This window comes from Stegastes partitus, unplaced genomic scaffold (genome assembly GCF_000690725.1).
Source record: "Stegastes partitus isolate 25-593 unplaced genomic scaffold, Stegastes_partitus-1.0.2 Scaffold2096, whole genome shotgun sequence".
In the NCBI taxonomy this organism is placed as follows: Eukaryota; Metazoa; Chordata; class Actinopteri; family Pomacentridae; genus Stegastes; species Stegastes partitus.
In genome coordinates this window covers 67,207-90,603 of record NW_007579827.1, presented here as the reverse complement: position 1 = coordinate 90,603, position 23,397 = coordinate 67,207, and the positions used below count along the sequence as shown (strand labels likewise).

Genomic DNA, 23,397 nt, shown 5'->3' with positions numbered 1-23,397 from the left:
TCAGCGCTGCTAACAGTAGAACCCACTGTGTGTGTGTGATCGCTGTGGAAAAAGGTTTGGACTGTTAGATCATGGGATTCCTGGTATTGACAAACGTTGGCGGAGTCTGCGTCAGTTCCTTCCTACCTGTGTCTGCCTGCTTATCCCACGCATGTTAAAGACATCAACATAATCCAAATAAAACTTTTTCTCACTGCGACCAACTCTCCAGGTCTGCTCAAATGATTAAAACACGCTCACGCTTCGGCTACGACGCTATTTTATATTCAACATCCTACAATAAAGTAAAGACACTAATGGGTCCAATGAGACCAATTAGGGAGGGGCCACTCTCACACTTTTACTGCATTTTAAACGGTCTGTATTGTAAAAATATAAGCGGCATCACTTTAAATTCCAATAAACCATATGTCATGCATTTCCCAGCTACTCAGCTGTCCAAGTGCTAATCCCTTATATTCCCATAATTCCCTCCCCAGTATGGCCAGACCCTCTACCATCGCAGCCCTAATGTTATATTTTAACTATACCCAGCACATTGTGTGTGAACCTTTGTTGTAAATCTAATGACTCATTTCAAACTAAGATACCATTTTCTTTTAAAGCTTAGAATCTGAATACCTCTGTTAGGTTTTACAGTGCGACCAGCTGCATCCTCATTCTGTATCTCCAGCACCGTCTTCTTGGCTCCTGATCCGGAGCGAAACAGGAAGCCCAGTGATGCATCATCAAAGCAGGCCAAACTGGGAACAATGGTCAGCCAGTTCAGAAAACTCAGGTTCCCACTCACTATTAAAACCACCTACAGGCCAAAAGACAAAGCAGGAAGAAAGGTCATAGTTACAATAAAAATGACGTGTTTTCTTTTTACAGTTGTACGAAGCACTTCACAAAGAATAAAACCAGATCTGGGAGAGAATTCTGAATGAAGCCAAGGGAGATGAGCACAGAGGAAGTAGAGACAGTAAAATGAATAATCAAAGTTTTCACAATGAGAAAAGCATTAAGGACAGATTTAAAAGAAGCCAGAGACTTAGTGTGTCTGAGTTCAGTATGCAGGGTTTAATATACTGGGGGAGCTCTAATAGCAGATGCCCCGTGACCCTTGGTCACAAATTGGGAATAACCAGCAGGGTTCTGTCTGCAGATCTCAGTGATCAGATGGGCACATATTAGGTGAATAAATCATGATCTACTTTGGAATACTAACGTATTCAGGTGCAATAAAATTTTAAATCAGTTTGAAAGCCAGTGTAGGAAGGTATCAACTGGAAAGAGCCCTGCTGGATCCTGAGATAGTCAAGCTGAGAGTAAATAAAGGCACTTCTTGTAGATCAGCATTTGCTAACATGAAGAAAGCTCCAAAAATCAAGTCATATAAAATAGGGTTCTTTTTTTTAGAACCAGACTAATGTGACATGCATGAGCTCTGGCACACACTGCACATGATGCACAAATTTAATTTGAGTATACAGTGACAGATAAAGCTAATAAATGCAATAAAACGACCCTGTACATCAGCCAATAAACCTGTTAATGTAATAATAATGTTCTAAGTTGTGTCCCCTACATAGAGTACATTTAAACTCACCCTCACTCACATTCCTGTGTTTGTGGTGTTTCATTGCTGCTGTTCCGGTTTTTGGAGCTTCTGAATGTTTTGGTTGAACAGATTCAGTGTTTGGTTGTTTAAAAATACTGTAGAGTTGCATTGCATTGCCTCTCACATTGAACACAGAAAAACACACACGGCTCCTGGGGATGTTTCTGAAATGCTGGCTGTGACTTTGCACTTTTTAGGCAACAGGATATAGCAGCTAGTTAGAGATTGGCCTGTAGCTCCGTGTCACTGATTATTCCTGAGGTGTGCCAAGCGCTGTGGGGCAGTCCTGCAAATGGAGGTTGTTGCCTACCCATCATAAGCACAGTTGGTGGATGTAGCAAAGGATTTCTGGAGAATTTAAAACTTCCTTTCTGTGTTTGGGCTCCGTCGGTGGAAGGCATGTACATCTCAAAGCAAATCTGGCAGCGACTACTTAAGTTACAGCTCGGTTAATGATGAAATATAAACATGTGGATGATGGAAAACCTCCTCTCTTCAAAGCATTTGAGTACCATTTGTCTTTGTAGCGTATGTGCAGTCTGCACATTACAAACTTTGGGTTGCACACACACATACACATGATGAAATTAACATCACATGTGATCTCAAAGACACGGAAAGCAATAATTGGATTAAAGTGCAATTCCATTGAGCTTCTGACTTCTTTTATCTACCTTTACATGCATTTTCAATATGCACATATAAACCTGAGGTGTAGGTTTTTATGCACAAACTGGACATTTGGAGAAAAGAAATCTAAATAAGACAAATTAAAAATAAATAAATAGCAGCAGATGAACACGTCATATCATTTCTGGAGTACTAAATAATACATTAAACAAACACAAGTGTTTTTACATTTCCATCATATATCACCTTCGGACTACTATGATTTATTGGCATAATCTGTGACACCTACACTGAAATTAAATGTCTGTTTTTCAGTTTATTTCAATGTAGTGTAACAGATGCTATTCTTCCCTATTACTCACTAATTTCTGATGTCATGATTTTTGGCTGAAGTCATTGCTCAGCTACAGTAAGCACTACAGTTTAAGCAAAGCCTGACTCAGTTCAGTTTAAAAGTTTCCACAAATGATCACAAAACAAAAAAGCTAGTTTGTGCACTGAGTTTTGATGGTGTATCATAGCAACAGCATTTCAATGTGCACACACCTGAAAAAAAAAAACAGACAGGCGCTACACTGGACAGCCAGAAAAGTAAAAACCACCAAGTGTTGCTGACTCATTAGTAGGTAGAGCTTTTCAATATGTGCTAGATTTGCAACTGCTGAATTAACTAAAAAATAATACAAAATGAAAATAAAATAAGTGATCGATCTTTGTTTGATCTCAATGAACCAACTCCTACCAAATAATTTATTGAATATTTTCCGTACCAGTGTCTGTTATTATCAGGTGGTGAACAGTGTCGGTTACCTGGAAAAGGATCTGGATCGCTCCATTCACGATGCACATCCGCCTGCCCAGGAAGGTGAAGAACGGGACAATGAGCTCGATGAAGTGGTTGGACAATGTCTCGAAGCGATGGAACCACCAGGGAGAGCGATGCATGTAGTAGGACATGGGGTTGGGAACTGGCTGGGTCTGGAGAGAGATAAAGGACAAGTATTTTCTAGACTTTCATGATCTTTATTTAAGTATTTTTTGATGAATTTATGCATTTGATTATGTGTCTGCTCTGCGTTTTCAAAACTTGCTCCTGCTGCTAAAGGTGGAAGATTTCTCTGCTTTACTTTGGCACTAACTCTTGTCTCAGAGTGGGATGGAGAGTAATTTATGGTGCCACACCTTGAGGGAAACGTTTCCATGTCTAAATAAAGATGGAACTTCATTTAAATGAACCCTACCTACGCACACTCAGAGGTTTCATACAGCAGCGTGCACTGTTTGTGTGAGTAAACGTGTGTGTGAGCGTGAGGTGGCTGCATGCAAACCGTGTAATAGCTGCAAACAGTGTCAGGTAAGGCGGTGAAAAATAAATACAGCACAGAAATAGGTGGAGCAACAAAGAAAACAAGACAGCTGGCAACGTAATCTATACTCTAATTGTTTTCATGGAATAGAGGAGGGAAAAAAAGGGGGTTATTTGACCTGTAGCTTACCAAAACACACCTGGAAATCCAAGGGAAGGGAGCCTGCAACCTCAGACGACCAAACAACCCCACATGGTCTGCAAACTAACAGCGTTACGACAAACAGACCAAGGCAAACAAAACGCCAACTATGCCGAAACACACCTACACAGCCCCCCGAGAGCCGGGACAGGCGGAGATCTGCAGTTCCTCAGCAGATTTGAAAGGGAGCAGTGTGTCAGAGGGGGTTAATAAGGCTTCACCTGGCGCCAGTGGCTTCCGGTGCGCCGTGTGTGCGTGTAAATCTACATTAGCCTTTAGAGCTGTTGACAGCTGAAATTGGACCAGGTCGGGGGGGAACTGACCCAGCACGGAATAAGCTCCGCATTGTAAGATGATTTGTCAGGTGACAACACATTTTCTGGTACACTAACCTAAAATACATGTCAGCATGTTACTAAAAATCCCAGCTGCAGGCATTTATTTCAGAGTTTAATTCAGAGTGTAGTTAAAGCAGGAGTCTGCAGCTTTTGTCAGCCACAGTGGCCACACAGCGATTCCAGCATTAAATTAAATGCTGATGTTAAAAAGTAGTGTAAGGATATAAGGCATACTGGGGAGTGCCTCTTTGATGAAATGCTGGGATGAAGGACACCATATCTGAACATATTCCAACTACTTTTGTATGATAGGTTAGCATCACTCAGGATAAAAAGACCAGTCAAGAACAGGCTTCTCCTCCATTTTCTTTCCTTTTCAGGGTGATAAATCCAGTTGCCTGAAAAGGAGTGAAAACAGGCACCTTTCTGAACATTTCATGGATTTCAAATGGGAAGTGCTTAAAACTGCCACAGTAAAAGTGTGAGATGTAAATGATATTGCGTGCCATTGCCAACAGACAATATTGTGCAACTGTTTTTGTAGACTTGGCTAAGGCATTTGACTCTGTCGACCACTCCATTCTGTTGGAAAGGTTATGAAATATTGGTTTGTCCAAGAATTGTGTAAGCTGGTTCAGAAGCTATGTCCTGGGCGCATGCAGTCAGTGAGGGTGGAGGGTCTTGTCTTAGACCTTTTACCAGGTCACAAAGGAGTCCCACAGGGTTCAATACTTGGTTCAACACTCTTTGACATTTACATCAACAATATAACCCATGCTGTAAACAATTTTCACATTAATCTGTACGCTGATGACACCATTGTCTATACATCTATTTTCTCCCTCCACACTGCCCTGTCTGCGCTACACATCAGTTGCATTAACATTCAGCATGCTTTTTCCGTCTCCTTCTGTCACTAACCATAAGCAAACCCAAATGCATGGTCTTCAACAGAAACCTCCCACAAATTGAATAGCCGATCAAACTCTTCCTACTGAATGGCACTGAGATTCAATTTGTCCTGCTATAAGTATCTGGGAATTTGGCTTGATTGTTCACTCTCATTTGAAACACATCAGTACTCTCCTCTCCAAAGTTAAATCCAGAATCAGCTTTCTCTACCGTAACAAATCTTCATTCACGCACCCCGCCAAATTCCTTCTTGTTAAAATGGCAATCCCTCCATTATTTGATTATAGTGATGTATTATACAGTTCCGCTTCAAAAACCCTCCTCCATAAATTAGACACTATCTACCACTCTGCCATCCGCTTTATTACCGGAGCTCCTTACAACACAAACCACTGCAGTTTGTACTCACTGGTGAACTGGCCCTCTCTTCAATCCCATAGACAATTACACTGGTTTCTGTATACAAAAACCCTCATTGGTAAAACACCACCATCTCTGCGATCATTACTTACCATTCATAGCTCCACCCATACCCTTCGTTCTAACAGTCTCATTAACCTCAACATTCCCAAAGTCCGTACCACTCTCCGTCGATCCTCATTCCAGTTTTCTGCTGCTAATGTCTGGAACTCTTTGCAACAATCCCTAAAACTCACCTCGTACATACTGCTCTCGTTGAACAAATCAGCTAGAATAACACTTCAAGACCACTGCACCTGTTTTTAGCTTCTCTATTTTACAAGCCTTTGTGCAATTTGTTTTGTAATATTGTGTGATTTGCTGTACATGTAATCTGTTTTTGTTGTTCGTCTTGTTTGTATGCCGCCTCCTGACCAGGTCAGTATTGAAAATGAGAACCAGTTCTCAACTAACTTACCTGGTAAAAGAATGAATGAATGAATGAATGAATGAATGAATGAATGAATGAATGAATGAATGAATGAATGAATGAATGAATCTCTCCTCATTGGGAATAACTAAAATAATACACAAGTGCTCAGAAGAATGTGCTATGTAGCAGCAAAACAGGAGAACAGCAGCAAATTCAGTGAATTAACCTTTTAATGTTGTGCAACAGTATTATATGCTAGCATTCGCTATGATGAGCTACTGGTCATACCAGAATAGTTAACACTGTAAATTTGAATGGTTAAACTGTACGTACTCAATCGAGGGTGCATTTTATTATGAATATAACTCTTAGAGGAATAAAAGATAAGCCTTTATTAGTCCTAATTAAACATGGCTGCATCAATGTTGTTGATATTAGATTGTATAATTATATTCATTAATTTGAAAAAGGGTCAGCAGGGGTGCCAAAAATGGACATGACGTTTGACGCCACCAGACGATTGTGAGTACATAAAGCAGTGCGGTGATGCTAAGTAACAAATGTAAGCATGCCTGATCTAATGCTGTTTTTCCTCATGTTTTTCTGTGGTCTGACCTGCCAGTGGCCACGCTAAGATCAGGCTTAAAAATATCTCAACTTTACCACAAGAGAGACTTGATGTTTTCTGCAACTACATGGAAAAAACAAATACATGCATATGTTTTGCAATCGGCCAAAATAAGTTGGGAAATATCAGATATTGGCAAAAATCCAGTATCATGCATATCTAATTATACAGCATACAGTGTTGTCTGCAGGTTCACTGAAAACATTGCTAATATATGTTGTCACTACAAAAATCGAGGTGACCATTCTGATATTGTTCTGTTGCATTTTATTACCTGTAATTTTACTATTCATGTTCTGTGGTGGATGTACTGCCCATCCTTCGGCTCACAACTCCTTATAAAACCAATGTGCACGTAGCCTAGCATCATAATGCGCCCAGTGGAGAACAGTTCAAGCAATGATGGATTTTCCATGTACAGGACATTAAATTTGATCAAATAATATATGCAACAGTTCAATATTTTGAATATAACCAACAGTGGACGAGATGCGATCTCATATTTCCTCTCACAAACCCTCGAGCTAGAGCGCCACTGGTCTAATGCTCTGCATGGCTTTAGTAATGCTAAAACTGTGGGAAAATCTGGGAATTAGATTTACAATCCAGAGTACCAGAAAAACCAAAAGAAAACTTTTCCCAAACTAAAATAAAAAACGAAGGAAAGCGAAATGTTTCAACTCATACATGAAGTACACAATCCCTAATTTGCCTCCATAAGTCAAACGCATTACAACCCAACACGGGACCCGCTATCAAGTCCCACAGGAGCCAGTGTATTACAGCCTGTACTCCGTTCCCATTGTATTTCAAACAGGGACAATATCACCACAGTATTTTTTGACGTGTATGTGTCATCTCCAGTCATCTAGTCCCACAGGAGCTGGTGTATTCCTGTCTGTGTTAATTACAGAAGGCGGCCCTCCTCCCTCTGCGGCTCGGTAACACAGAGCGGTGTGGGTCGGGGCGGTCGAGTGTCCCACGGGGGAAAAACAAACACTGGGTATGCACAACCTCACGCTCTGTGTAAGAGGCTGATTTATTGACACCCACAACAGCGGTTACCGTAATGCGCTGCCCTGGTGTGGTCAGCCTGATGTGAGTTCATTGCCGTCCTGTCATCATCCAGGAGATGAGGAAAACGTCCAATGTTTTTGCATAACTGGATCGGTCTTAGACGCTCAGACTGTCAAAGGAAACAGGCCTTTGGGAAACTCAGAAACTGGTCTGGTTTTGCTAATCACGCAGTCTTAAGAATAAATTACAACAAGACTGCGCTGCAACAAGTGAACTCTACACATGTAAGTGATAGCTTTGGTGAAGTCTTTGGTTCTTAAGGGTTCATTACTGCAGTGTTTTTTTGTGCTATATTTCCCAGAGATTGGCTAACAGCCCTGGGATTTTATACTGAGAAAAGTGTACTACCATAGAAAATAGAGAAGCCTTCCTAAAGGCAGTGTGTCTTAAAGGTGCTCTAGTCAATATGCTTATGTTAGAAATGGATCAGAGGGATGTCTCCTGAGAAAAGGGTCACTTATTGTTGCAAAGAATTATCACCAAACTCTGTACCTTTCCTCATGTGCAGAGTAGGTGTCGTAGTGATTTCTAGCTTATTGTTTTATAGCATGCAACATCTTGGTTAAGACAAGACTCAACATGTGCTGCCTGCCATAACTGCAAGTCAGCAACTAGCTACAGTGGAGTATTTAGCAGCTAATATACAGGTAAAAACATTTCTCCTGCTTTTGTGTTTTCCAAAACATGACTAAATCAATGTTAGTTTTGATCCTTATGAAAACAAGATTACAAATTATGGACCTCAAAATCATGCAAGCATATACTAGTTCAGATTTGTGCCGCGTTAAAAATGCAGCGTAGACGTTACTAGATCCTACCTGGTACGATAGCCATCCTAACTTCTATTTAACAGGCCGCTCATTCAGACATGAAGCTGATACATTTAGTTGTCGTCAGATTAACGAAAGGAGCACATGTTCAAAAAGGGGTTGAGTTCAATCAAGTCATTAATGTGTAGCAGGAGATTGAAAGTGATCACCATCACCAACGCAAACTGACTAAATTAATAGCATGACACAACATGAACGATCAATTAATTAAAAAGACACACAGTCCATTCAATACACAACATTCTGTACACACACCTCGTAATGGTAGTCCATGCAGGTGAGGTCTCTCCAGCATTTGTCGCCTCTGATTTTAATAAGACCCTGAAAAAGACAGAAAAAAAAAATATCTTTTACGACGAATCTTTGTAATACCTTCAAACCTTCCAGCAACAGCTGCATGGGCTGTAAATCATGTAAATAAGCAACCATCTACAGCACATTAGCAAATCTGATTATAACTACAGTCAATAAAATCACACATTTAGCTTGTGGGGCCTGAGAGGAAAGACCGTCGCTCAGGTGGACACTTCAATGGACGTCTACACATTTAGTCAAAAGCACATGAAAGCAAGAACATTCTCAAAGAATTACCTGAAGACAGTAAATCATAAAATTACATTATTTCACGAACTGGATTCTGCTAAATAATAAAGGAATCTATGTATAATCAGTTGAACCATGTTTTAGGTAAGACGACAGCTAAAGACAAGCATAAAAGTCAAGGAACGGTTTCAAAGTCAGAGTGCAATTTGACAATTTTAACATTCACTGGAGCAAAACATTTATCTCTATTAATGAATGACTTTCATTAATGACGCTTACAATTATGCTCCTGCCAAGATCGAGAAAAAAGACAAGTGGTGAGCTGAAAATGTTCAGTATTTAGTTGATTTGATTATTTTTGACTCTATTGTTGTATTTGAACACCAAATGTGGGGACTAAATTTTAATATTCATCCATCCATTATCTATAGACTGTGCCTCACTAGGGTCATGGGGGACTGGAGTCTATCCCAGCTGACTTAGGATGAAGGCAGGGGACACCCTGGACAGGTCGCCAGTCTATCACAGGGCTACACTTAGAGACAGACAACCAAGCACACTCACATTCACACCTACAGACAATTTAGAATCAACAATTAACCTCAACATGTTTTTGGACTGTGTGGGAGGAAGCCGGAGAACCCGGAGAGAACCCACGCTGCATGGGAAGAACATGCAAACTCCATGCAGAAAGATCCCTAGTGTTCTTACCAGGACACAAACCGGTGACCTTCTTGCTGCGAGGCAACAGTGCTAACCACCGAGCCACCTTGCAGCCCTAAATTTTAATATGATGGCTGCAAATGATCTTTTTCCCCATTCAAGTTTGCAACACTTGCAACTTTAGTAGAATATAAGATTTTCACCATCACTCACAATCAGGGCACACTGTTATGTTGTAGGAGGGAAAGAAAGGAGGGAAGAACACTGAGGAATGAGAGGCAAAAAGAGGACAGATCAAAGAGACGGAGGCATTAGAGGAAAACCATACATTAGAGGAAAACGATACACGAGGAACAAGAAGACTAAAGAGAACTTTGGTTTGATGAATGTCGGGAACTTCGTGTCTAAATTAATTTGCAACTTAAACTATCAGTCAATGTTCTTTCGTTTGTACATTACATATAATCCAATAACACTTAAAAACATGATTCTTCTAATGTCCTGAACGTTTGTCACCTCACTTCTCCTCTTCCCTCTGCACTTGACAAACCCTGGCTTTTATACGTGAACCTTAAATGTTGGTTTTAAGAAGCGGCTTAGACACTTTTAGCCACTTTTATCGGTAGTTTGGATCTTTGTTGAAAATGGTGAATAAGTTTTGTATAGGAGCAAGAGCAGGCAACGAAGGTAATTAGCAGACTGATAAGCAATTTTATTATTTATCTAATAATAAAAAACTTGCCTTAATTTCAGGGCAGCCTCACTTTGTTGGGAACATTTGATAGTTGCAGTAATTTGTCAGTAAAAAAAAAAAAAAAGTGTATATCATAGTATCAAATAATCATAATGTAAATTGTGTAGAAACCATCAGCTCAAATGAGTTTACAGCATGATAGTAATTCTTTAAGGTTGAACTCTGACACAGCGGTAACTATGCCAACATACTTGTAATCTTAATACATTACTATCACTAATTTTACTCAGTGTCAGAGGAAAAGCCAGGGGATTACCAAAACTAGGCCCATCCTGTGAGGATTATGAGTGTCTGTGCAAAATTTCATGGCTGACCCATTTGTTGAAATGTGTCAGTCTGGACCAACACGGTGGACAAACACAGTCATGTTGCTGGCATGACTAAGAATCACACTTCACTGCAGAGTTCCCATTGAAATTCTAAACCATAGAAATGCGGTTTGTCGTGACATCAGAGAGAACCGTTAGAAGTCCTACAACCTTGATCATTGGTGAACAACTCTTCAGTACAATTCTTCTATATGATGAAGTTTCCACTGACAGTAAAGACACATTTGAACATTACAAAGTGCTGAGCCATGCTTGAAGATTAAATCTAATTTGCTTGCAGTCTGAACACTTCATTAGCTTTTCTGAGCTTCGGTGTTCTTAGTAACAGATCTCGGTCACGCTAATGCATCAGACTGGGAGCAAGCCCTAATAAGCTATAAAGTTATGCAGGGTGTCAGGTGCTGTAGCAGTGTTACACAAAAAGCAGACGTGCTTTTGAAGCCGTAGGAGTGTTTTGGTCCTAAAGGACTTACTGTGCAAATAAATACACAAGACTTTCAATATATAGAGCACACACTGTATACAAATCTCAAGGTAAGTGTGCAGCATTCAGGATATTTCAGTGTATGTGAGGCAGAATGGCGAATGGTAATCATTAAAAATAGTATCTGAGAGAAGATTTTTCCTTTATAAAGTAATAAAAAGATGATTCAAACTCAACAAGAAATAAAGGAGAAACATGTCCTCAGTTCTGGGCCTGTTTTTCACTAACTGAACTAAGTAAATAGCGTGCTATCCAGGACACGAGACTGTCAATATTGACACATTGGCCCGTCATGTGGTTGCCATGGAATGTGGAATAAATCGTCCGCTAACCGCTCTAACCAGATTTAGAAAAAACCAGGACATTTCATTCTGATTACGAGCCTGGCCCGCCGGCTGCAGCTGCCGGCTGGTGAGGTGGTGCAGCTGAAGATGCTGCTGATAATCCAATTCAGTCATGAGATCCTGAAATGTCATCAAATTACAACCTGATATACAGACCTCTGACATAAACAGAACAGTCAGTCTGGAGCGTCAAGAGCACCGGGCTAACGATACCTACGTGAACCCGACAGGTCTTTATAAGGAACACTGCTGAGATTAAATTCAAAGAGAGAGATACTTCACAAAAACTCAATTATAATTTGCTGAAATGAAGACAGAAAGTTGTAATTTGTGGACAACGCCCAACCCTTTTAGAAGACATAATTGGCATAAAAGTGAATTCTCCATCAATTTCCTCACCAAAAAAAGGCCATGATACATTCGGTCAGCATGTGATACCAAAAGGGCAGAGTGAGAAGACTTTTGAAACATGCTAAATAAAGGGATGTTGCCCCCTTCTAAAACAACTGAGGGTCAGACCACAAACCCTGTCTTCCCGGTACTCCAAGACTTTGACAAAAATGCATATGACATGAGGAAAACCACAAGCACTGAAAATGTGAGAAACTGGCGAGCAAAGGTTTATCCTGGAGCTCAACAATGAAAACAGGATTTGAAAAAGAAAGCAACAGGAACCGTGGCGAGGGCATCACAGCTAGACTGGTCTTAGATCCTGTACTCTGACAGACACACATGCATTTTAATAGCAAATTCTTTGTTGAAAAGAAATTTTATTTCTATATGTTTTACAAAGAATTTCTTGGAAGATGAATGAAAAATGCTGTTCAAGTGTATGATCGCATCTTTCCTCCTCTGTAGAAAAACACCATCTGATGGATGCTTGCTTCTTAAGCTGCTATTATCAATAACTTTATACTGACAATGGATAAAATTGCTGCATATATCTCTTTCAGTTTGTTCTTTTGGGTTTATGACAGATAACGTTTCTGTTTTGGTTCACTCTTACTGCTCTTATCTGCACTGTTTTTAAGCTGAGGTATAAACTGTTTTCAAAAAATGAGCTGTGATAAACCTACTGTGCACAAGAAACTGTAGTTTCTTAGCAACAGGCAGGTTAACATATGAACAGATTTGTTTGAGAGTCAAACAGGGCAAAAACAAGAGTCAACTTTGGACATTACTTCATCAGGAAAGTAGAAAATTTACTCTAAATGGATGCTGATGTTGCTTCATGGCTGCTGAATGTATTTAAAAGACGAAATGTTTGTCTTATGAGCCTGAAAGGTGATGTCAGTGTTGAAAAGTAGTCAAAAAGGCAGATTAAACTGAATTATTTTGCAGTATTTTACCATTTTATTTCATTTTAAACCTACAAATGCATTTTAACCAACTTCATAACTATGAAGAATCTATTCAATTGTTGCTTAATTTGGAAGACTGTAAATGAGAACTGGTTCTTAATTTATCTACCTGGATAAATAAAGGTAAATAAATACAAAACAAAACTGACCTTTGTCAGTTACTGCTTTGATAGGCTGTTTCTTACAATTACTCATAGGTTGAAGAAAGTGAAAACTGTATTTTTCCACATAGGTCAGAGAAACTGTGCAGCAGCACTAAACAAGACCTCATCAGTAACTCCACTTGTATACACTTGAAGTCATAGTTATAGTCATAGTGTATTAAATATAACAGTCAAGGCAAACCTTTCCATTTCATCAACCAGGTGCACCCCAGCAACCCGGACAAATCAACACATCGGTAACACATGTACCAAAATCTGATTCGATTCAAACTTGCATGCTGCCGTCTGTAATGCCAGTTAACACCCAACAATCCACACCTAGCAAAGCTTTTCCAACTGCTGGAGTGTTTAACAGAGATGTTCCTGCCAGCAGTAAACGTATGATCCAATTCACCAGGCCAGCACCTTTAGCAGGAAGCTCATAAACATTAGCAGAAAGCCAGAGAAATCAATCATTTGTTCACACTCTGATTAGAAAAAGATTCACTGACTTCTTTTTATGAACTTATCTATCAAAAAACATGATTCAATAAACAGTTTTTTATTAAGGGAGAATCTATGTCAGTGCACTCTAAGTGGTTAGCAGTGTGAAACATTCTTGAAGCATTCTTGCTATGAAAATGCTTGTTATGTTAATGTTCAGGTATACCTTAAGGTAACAAAGGTGAAGCTGATTCATCTTCTTGTGTAAATATGAAAAAAGTCAGCATACAAATGCAGTATATCCCCCCCAAAAAAACAGTTCAAGGCAGGTTTTGTTTCCAACTGCAGCAGCAAAAGCTATGCTACCAGAAAACTGTTAAAACCTAAGATGGGAGATTTGTCTTTGAATAATTTTGCCTGTTGTAAATACTTTGGTGGCATGTTAGAAATATCGGCTTCACAGCAAGGCTCAAGTAAGTAAAAGTGCTCTGATTTAACCACAGCATTACGACCACTGGCAGGTGAAGTGTATATTGAGTAACACTGATCATCTTGTTAGTATGCAATGTTCTGCTGGGAAACTTTGGTTCCTGGTATTCATGTGACTGTTACTTTGTGCTACCCACCTAAACACTGAAGGACGCATGGCATGGCAACATCGCTCCCTAACCTCCTCCAGCAGGACAATACAAACTGCTTCACCACAAAAACTGCTAAGGAACTACTCGAGGAACATGACAAAGAGCCCACGCCGTCAACCCAACCTCCAGAACCTGCAGATTTCACTCTCCAGCATCTGCGACACACACTGGAACAAGTGCCATCTATAAATCCCCAATCCTGCAACCCACAGGACCTATAGGATTCAAAGCAAACATCCTGGTGCCAGATATCACAGGACACCCTAAGAGGTCCTGTGTCCGAGGCCTAACATGGAAAAAGTCAGTGTTGTTTGGGCAGCATAAGGAGGATCTACAAACTTACTATCTCAGTGGTTTTATTGTTGTGGCTAACTGGTGTATACATTCATATTGCCCTGAGCCACACTGACTCTACTGCGTCATCAGAGGCTGCAGGGCTATTTAGAAAAGAGGCCAACAGTCATCAAAATGACAAAGAAGCAGGCAACATGAACACATGGCTGAAACACCTATAAACAAGCACTCTAAAAGTTATCTCCCTAACGCAGTTATCAAATAGCATAACCAGATTTTACAGGGCTGTGATTTAATTTGAGGTCCACTAAGCTCAGGCTTATTTATTTGTAAGAAAAAGTAAAGGGGCTGTAAAGCTGCACATCAATCAGCAGTAAAACGTGACACTTCTTCACTCTGCTTTTATGTGAACATGCCTAGTATATTTAGTATTTACTGTATTTAATGAGCCAGCACAGTCTCCTAAAATCTAATTTGCTACATTTTTTGTAGTTTGCCGCCTGATTACCCTCACAGCCAACGGCTGCTGTAAACAAGCTGCTGCAGCACAAATTAAAAGGCATCCAAGCAGCTTAATATGTGCATGATATATTCAACACACCCCAGCTATGCTAATGAGTGCACTAATAACGGTAATTAATGCAATAATTAGCTATTTTTACAATGTCAACACACTTGCTTAGCACAACATATGGCCGTGTGATATTTGTTATGATTTTGCAGCCATATGTTGGAACTGATTATGTTTGTGCAACCTGCTGTGTGCGCGTTTGTGTTGGAGGTTCTCATTGTTTAAATGAGCCAATTACTTACAAAATGAGGTACCCTAGAGATGGTTCTTCATCAAGCTTAGTAGGGTTCCTTTAACAACAGCGAGCAAGGTGAAAAAAGCACATTATATGTTTAATATTCTCTGAGGACTTTTATTTTCAAGGACAGATGTGTCCAAAATGCTGAGTGTGTATTAAATTATTGCAACAATTGGTAAAGAATAGCAAGTATTATTATACAGTAAGCACTTGTATTCAGATTCTTCTTTCTGTATTTACATATTACTGTCAACCAAAAACCCTATCATGACATGTCGACATAGAAACGGTGACTTGTACGACAATCTGAGACATTTCCTCGTCATTCTGCGAAAAAGTCCCATTTGCAGGGACTTTTGAAGCCCTGCACTAAGCTATGTCATCCTTACAAGCAGAAACTCTTTAGCAGCTAAAGAAAGTGGTGAACCACAGTGCTGTCAGACAGATAAATGGCTGTGACCAGGGTGGATCAAACACTGAAGGACTGTGGTAGAGGCTGTGCTGTATTTAACACTACTGACACGCTACACAAAGTGACTGCGACGGGAAGTTCTTCTCTACAGTCACAGTTTCAAACATCATGAGCTCTGCCTTTATGATCTCATGCAATCTGTAATGGATTAGTCACTGTGAAATATGTGTAAATGTAGGAATGCTAATCATGCAGTTAGAATAAAAATAGAAAATATCCAATTGAGCATCAAAGTTAGCCAAGTTGCAAGATTTTTTTAACTTTCAAAGATAGCCAGTGCGCTTCTTTTGTTTATTGTTTAGCATCTGGGTTTGATTTCCTGACAAAAGAGCATGTGAATGCTATTTGGGATGTAACTCAATTGCAGAATTGCTATAAATAAAACTCACTGTGAAAATCCCACATCAAGATTATCTTAAATCTAATCAGTTGATCGAGTTAGACCTGACTAATATTAAGTGAACTCATCAGCCTTAGTCTAACGGATATTTCTTATCATATGTTCAACACATTCAGAACCCCCTCTAGTGACATAACTCCATGCATAACCCTGCGTACATTCTTAATGCCATGTATGCTTCACAATTGTTTGTTAAAATAGATTAAATTTAAAAGAGGAAAACGAGTAGAAACGATGCAAACTATCAAGACGTACATATGTGGAAACATCTGGTAGCAATGGAAAACCAATAAAAAAAAGTTTGATTCTCGGTACTAGTGATTAAAATCCTCATTAACACAAAATTGGCTCTTACTGTTATATAAATAGGAGTTACAAAAACAACATCTACACTATCTGCTCTATGAGGCTGCATGTAGGTACAGCAGAGTTAATCATGTGACAGTATGACAATCCTAGCATGTTGATGTTTATCAGATCTACACGCTATTGCTAATTGCTAATTAGCATTAAACACAAAGTACAGCTGATTCGGATGGAAATGCCAATAGCTTGAAAAAAAAAGTAAAGTATGTGGGGTGATTCAAAAGTCCGGAGACTGTTTGTGTTGAGTGTGCATGGAGTGTGTCACAGTCCCAATACGTGTGATCAATAACTGCCATGAATCAGGATCAGGAGACTCTGTGTTACTGCACTATCAACAACGGGACCTGCATTACACACATTTTTGTAAGTGCCATTCATGACTGCCAACTGGAACAGTGAAGAAAACATCCCATTCCGTCAGTCGATCTGACCAGGATCATACAAGACCTTCACTGGTGAGGAGAAGTTGGTCTGTGGCTACCACCAAGAGAAGAAACAGGAGTTGTCACAGTAGAAGAGACGGCAGTTTCTTAGACCAGCGAAGGTGCATCGTTGTTTTCAACATTTACAGAGTTATATTAGTCCCCCAGGGTCTGACCGTCTATGCAGAGCTCTACGGCAACATGAGGCATCTGACAACAACCTGAACTCTGGCATGATAGCATGTAGGTCAACCAACCGCATTGTGCATCCTGTAACATATTAGTTTTTAGGCTACAACACAATTGTTGCGCTGCAGCCGCCATACTCGCTAGAATTAGTTTGTGGTTTTGACACATGGGAGGAGATTCAATACCCATAACTGATGGTGTGTGACATGCTTACAGAACAGGACTTCAAGAGTGTTACAGGTTTTTGTAACTATTGCAGGAGTGCTGGATGTGCACTGGACAAGGAGACTACTTTGACAAAGATGGCAACCAATTTCAAATCAGGCATCAGGTTTCAGATTTTAATAGTCAGAGTCTTGGAAATGTTTGATATCACCTCATATTTGAAAAACTAAAATCCAGACTTGATAATAGTGTTGGATGAAAAGGGAGAGGCTCACCAAAATAATCTGAATTTATCCTTAACGGACCTGAAATATCTGGAAAATGTCACAATATTTCATCAAATATTTGTCAAGAAATCTCTTTTTGGACGATAAGCATCAACTTCACAGTTGCAGATAAAAGTCAGAGGCTCACCAAGGTCAGGAGTATTCATTATCTGAGGACTATTAATGTCTGTAAAAAAAATTCCATGGCAATCCACCTAACAGTTATAAAGATATTTCAGTCTGGAACAAAAAATAAGAGCCGAGTAGGGTCCCCTTCTGGTTCAACTTTCTTCATGGGCTTAATGGGAAAAATCCTGCAGAACTTGTGGTAACTGCAGTGAGTGACAGATAAAACAGAGCCGGTGGTCTACAGTTTACCATGGAAACTGTCAAACAACCAGACATGTTGTTTGGTCCACCATATATTTGGTTTGGCTTTAACCAAACGTTGGCAGAGTTTTAGAGCAAAACTGTGTTGCCAAAGAAACAATCTTAAATAAGGAGGGCAAACATTGGAATAGCCTGGGGAATTGTTCTGTTGAGAAACGGGTTCATATCTACACACTGGATTGCTGGATATATCAGGTGTGTTCATGTATCAATTTTAATGTGGGGGTTATACGGGGTTATAACCACGAAGACGGAAGGAAAAAATAACGTCTTTGTAAAAGCATGAAGGCAATTACGATTAAAACATCGAAAATATTTACAGATATTAGATGGCAGAAGCTTAGACACATTCCACAGTACTTCTCTGTTCTCAGTTGGTTTGAAATTACTTTGGCCTCACCGACATTTATGTCATTACAAATTTTAGCTTTTTTTTTCTATCAGACTAGTTGGTTTCTTTCGTCGATATGGTTCATGTTTTCTCTGCAGAGTTGCAAAAATTCCCTCTATGTGTTTGTAAAATGCTGTACTCACAGCTCCCAGCATGATGCGAACAATGAGCCACCTGAAGGTCCAGATGCAGACGAGGGAGGGCGGACAGCGACGGGGGACCTGAGACAGACTCCACACCGGACACAAGAAAATAGCCAGAAAGCCCGTCTCCAACAGCTGGCTCTCCCAACCTGCACGAAGAATCAGAAATCATTTATAAAGCGCTTTTTTAACTAAGGTTCAGTGTGCTATAGCACAAGTGAGCAACTAATGCTTAACAGTGCAGGCACATTACATTTCATTAACAAAATACTGCACAGGCCCCTGAAAACAAGATGATGTCATGTTTCTGATGTGGAAATCCAACAATGAGCCGCAACATTGAAACCGCCTGCCTAACATTGCACAGAGCCCCCTTGAGGCAGCTCAGCAGCTCTGAATCATTGGGGTATGGACACAGGACATAGGTGTCCTGTGCTGTCTGGCACCAGGATGTTGGCATTGGATCCTTTGGGTGCTGTGGGCCTTCATGTATTGGGCTTGTTTTGGCACATCTCATGGATGCTTGCACAGATTGAGATCGAGGGACTTTGGAGGTCAGGTCAACACCTTGTGCTCTTTGTCGTGTTCTTAGAGCCAGTAATGAAGGATGCACTGTCCTGCTGATGGAGGCCACTGCTGTCTGGGAGTGCTGTTGCCATTCAGACAATGTGCACGGGCTTCTGCAGTGTTTAGATGAGTGGTACATGTCAAAGCAGTTGGACCAAAGGTTTCCCAGCAGAAGACTGTATTACCACGACATGATCAAGTTCATTCCCTTCCTCTGTTAATGTTGAGACTGATTGGTGTAAGTAACTGAGCAGAGCAATCGCAAACTATAAACGGAGTAAGAGAGGAACGGTGCAGTTTCTTGTCTGGCACTGTGATAATGTACTAAATGTAGAGATGAAATGTGCTAAAATAAGAACATCTGCATTTCCAAAAACGGTGCAACAGAGTCTCTTTGGGCCAAAGACGAAAGTTAACTCTGACTTGTTCATCAGCCAGAGTCATCATGCCAAAATTAGAAACGCAAACTTACAGTCAACAAATACTCAGAAATGTAATTGGACAGCACCTTAATCCTATAACAAGCTGGCTATATGGTAAACAGCTTTCTAACAACATTATTTGTGGTTGGTATAATTTTTACAAAGAAACTTTGCTCCATGCTGCTTAAGACACTGTCATTCCAGTCACTAGCTGTGTTTCCATTTAACTGTCAAGCAAGCCAATGAAATGTTGCAAAAAAAAATTTAAATTTAGAACATCCATCCATCCATTATCTATACACCGCTTAATCCTCACGAGGGTCATGGGGGCCTGGAGTCTATCCCAGCCAACTTAGGGCGAAGGCAGGGGACACCCTGGACAGGTCGCCAGTCTATCGCAGGACAATTTAGAATCACCAATTAACCTTAACATGTTTTTGGACTTGTGGGAGGAAGCCAGAGAACCCGGAGAGAACATGCACACTCCACGCAGAAAGATCCCGGTGCCCCCACCGAGACGTGAACCGGCGAAAATTTAGAACATGACACTGCAAATTAACCTCGTTTCCCGTTAACTGCTTTGGAGTGAATAAACTAGTTTGAATAGTGACGTCAGATGGTAGCAACACAGACTATGTTACACATGGCTGTAATTAACAGAGTAGAAGAAGTTGTTAACTAGTTGTAGGCATATTGATTGAGCTATGTACCTTTACTATGTTATTACAGTCTTAAATTATGCTAAGAATGACAAGACTAACAGACCAAGTATGTTTGCCTTCTCGCCATGTCAACATGCTAGCATTTGCTCATTAGCGTTAGATGGTCAGAACTTTTATTTGAACATGGGAGAAAATACATATATTGTAATGATCTGATCAAGTTCCCATTTTACAGCCTATAATAAGCGCAACAGATGGTTTTAAGTCGTATGCCTTGCAGCATTCTCAAAATTCAGCTCGACCTATTACATGCTGATACAAATTTCTTTAAGCTGGACTTTCAGAAAAAGCGACTGCTCTTTCAGATGCGGTTAGAGAAAAAAAAGCCAGGGGTCTGCTGTAGCTGAATAATTCATACATAGAGGGTATGACTGTGTGAACCAAATTTTATGGAAATCCTTTCAATACTTGTCGAGACATTTCACTTCAAACCACATTTGTGAACCCTGTGGTGGTGCTAGAAAGAAACCAGAAATGTCTCTACCAAATGTTTTGCCATCAAAGACACTAGGATTCATCCTCTGGGAACCATGGACGAACGGTAAAAGCAGTCCATCTAATATCTGCTGAGATTTTTTTAGTCTGAACCAAAACTGCGGACTGTCATTGCAAACCCAAGAGCCATGCTGCAACTGTAGTTAAATCAATTATATTCAAGTTTACCTTACTAAATGCAATGTTGTTGCTTTGAATTTTTTAAAAAGTGGTTTAAGCAAGAGAGCAATGTCTACCACTAATGTCCCTACCAGCAGAAACCCCTGGCCTCTGGTTTTCAGTCTAGACTCGGGAACAATCAGAGGAGCTTCGTCTGCAGACTTCAAGCTGCACTGTCAGCCAGAGTGTGATAATCGGTCCAGAATAAAAGAAGGACTGCAGGAGAAAGACAGTGAGAGTGAGAGAAAAGAAAAAAATTTTTTTTTTTTTTTTTAAAGGGTAATAGAAGCCACAGCTCCCAACCACAGACATGGGCCTGGCGTCTCTGACTACAAAGTGTCCTTAACCAATCACAGAGCCGCCGCTGACCTCGCCACTTATCTGGGACAAAGCCCTACATACGACCTCCTGTTTGTGCTTTGTTGTTTCTTCTCTGTCTTTACTGTGACATTCATGACAGCTTACTGGGATCACTGACTTAGAAAGAAACATAAAGCACATGAATACAAAATAATTCTGATTGTGTTTCAACCCAGTAACTAGGTTCAAATGAAGCAGATTTCTGTGCAGTGAATAAATAAACTCCACAGCTGTTAAAAAAAACTTTAAAAACTCTTACAGTTCTTCTACATAAAGTAATGAGCTGATTCTGAGGGGATACTTTTCTACAGATTTGGTTGATTTTATATGGAATGATCCATTAGATCATTAGTTTCTAAATGAATGCATGACCTGTCAGTGTACATACAAGTTTGGTTTGAAGGATGTCACCATGTCAGTTTCTCTGTTTACAATATTATGAAAGACATCAAAACCTGTCTTACATTAAAGCTTTGCCTCTAATCCACGTCTTCCTTTGGAGGAGGAGAAAAAAAAGATGGTGGATCTGGTTTCAAGTTAACTTACCGAAGGAGTACCTGGAAAGAGAGAAAACAAAAACAAAAAGGCAACATAAGAATTTAGAATTTTGATTACATGTTTCAGCCTTACCTATTATCTAGAATGAAGTACATTTGACGTCTCTTTCTTTACATAAAATTTTAATACTTGATTTTTTTTTTTTTAGCTGCTTGGGGGCAGCAAAACAAAATTAAAATACTGTATAACTAGCGTTGAAAGTTCACTTTCATTACTGAATAGTCTGCTGAATATTTGTCCAATTAATTAATCTACATTTAAAAAGGCCATCGCAACTCCTCTGAGCCCAAAGTAACATCTTTATACATATTATTTTGTTCAACCAAATTTGAAAAATGCAAATACTCAATTTTCCATACCATCCTCTTTTTTTTCTTTTTTTTTTTCTTTTACAATTTTTTGTAAATAATTAAATAAATGAATAAATGAATGAATGGCAGCCTATAAATCAAAATTTGAAGATATTTTGCTGGAATAAACTGCAATTATTTAATGTTTCCCAATATTCCTTCCCCTACTGTTTTTATTTCACAGCTGGTATTAGCGCCATTGTGTTCACCAGCTAAACATTAACTTTATCTGTCTGGACAGGTACTGTACAGTGGGTTTGTCAGAGGTTTTTTTTTGCTGAAAATAGCTGCTTGATACATGACGATGATGTAAAAGAAAGTGCTGCTGTGGCCAGGGAAACTAAAACAATGAATCTAATTAGACTAAGTTGCTCTAAATAGCTGCAGGATCCTAAAAAGTCAAAGGTGATCATTTTCTGTGGGTTTGTCACGACAAGCAAGTCTGATAATGTATGTGTTAAAATCTTTCAGCATCAATGTATGAACAGTTTAAAAACTAATCCCAGCTGCAGCGGATGCGACCCAATGCGTGCGTCTATCCCAGACTCACCACAGCTGTCCCACGTTGACCAGGGAGTGGTAGAGCACCCACAGAGTGACCATGATGATCATATTGGCCATTCCCGTCAGCAGGACAAACCCCGACAGCGCCATCCCCACCAGGGCAATCCCATCCAAGTTGGCATCCATGTCGCTCCAGCTCATGAACCAGAGGACGGAGGGGGTGTACGCTAAGGCAGCCATGCCTATCTTCCCTCCTACATAACGTTTGACACTGTTGAGGTAGTTCTTACAGGGCATCAGGCCGTGCTCGCCTATCAGCTGCTTGTTCTGGTTGTAAGCGACGCTGAACGCCACAACTACGGAGAAAGAGAGAAGACAGAACAGGATAAATACACAAACATAACTTTTATTCAAGGCTTGCTTGCTAATTGCACGTTTTGTTTTTAGTCAAAAGTGCTTTGAAGGTGGATAATGCAACTTTTCTGGTGTCTTTTTAAGATTAGCAAGAATTTAAACAAAGTAAAATCTGTGTCGTGCTGTCTGCACTAAGTGCTTTTTGCAGATCCTTCTGGCTTCAGACTGCACACTGTAAAAACAGTGAGTGATGAGTGAATGAGACAGATGTGTTCAGGTGTAATTCTCAGTTCTTGTAACAAACGATAAATTGCTCCATCCAGGTAAAGGAGAGGAGGAGCAGCTGGTCTAACGGTGTCGTACCTGCAAACTCCAAGCAGACTAGACAACTTTGTCTGAAACTGTCCATAAGAGAGAATAATCTGGAATTAACAGGACAGTTCAGGTGTTTTGAGTGAAGTGTTGGCAAAACAAGACTGCAAGGCAGAAACTCAGTTTGATGAATCAGCTCCAACACTGATAGTGGCTGTAAACA

General features: G+C 40.0%; 1 protein-coding gene across 1 annotated transcript in view; it reads right to left on the bottom strand.

Moving 5' to 3' along the window:
• Positions 1–23,397, bottom strand: part of lmf1 (lipase maturation factor 1) — a 36,261-nt gene that overhangs the window by 5,773 nt on the left and 7,091 nt on the right. Inside the window, exons 2-7 of the mRNA XM_008303912.1 lie at positions 22,555–22,864; positions 21,643–21,653; positions 18,372–18,520; positions 8,614–8,679; positions 3,044–3,211; positions 622–802 (exon numbers count right to left, since the gene is read on the bottom strand). Of these exons, the coding sequence (XP_008302134.1) occupies positions 622–802; positions 3,044–3,211; positions 8,614–8,679; positions 18,372–18,520; positions 21,643–21,653; positions 22,555–22,864 (885 nt within the window). The remainder of the gene's footprint in view (positions 1–621; positions 803–3,043; positions 3,212–8,613; positions 8,680–18,371; positions 18,521–21,642; positions 21,654–22,554; positions 22,865–23,397) is intronic.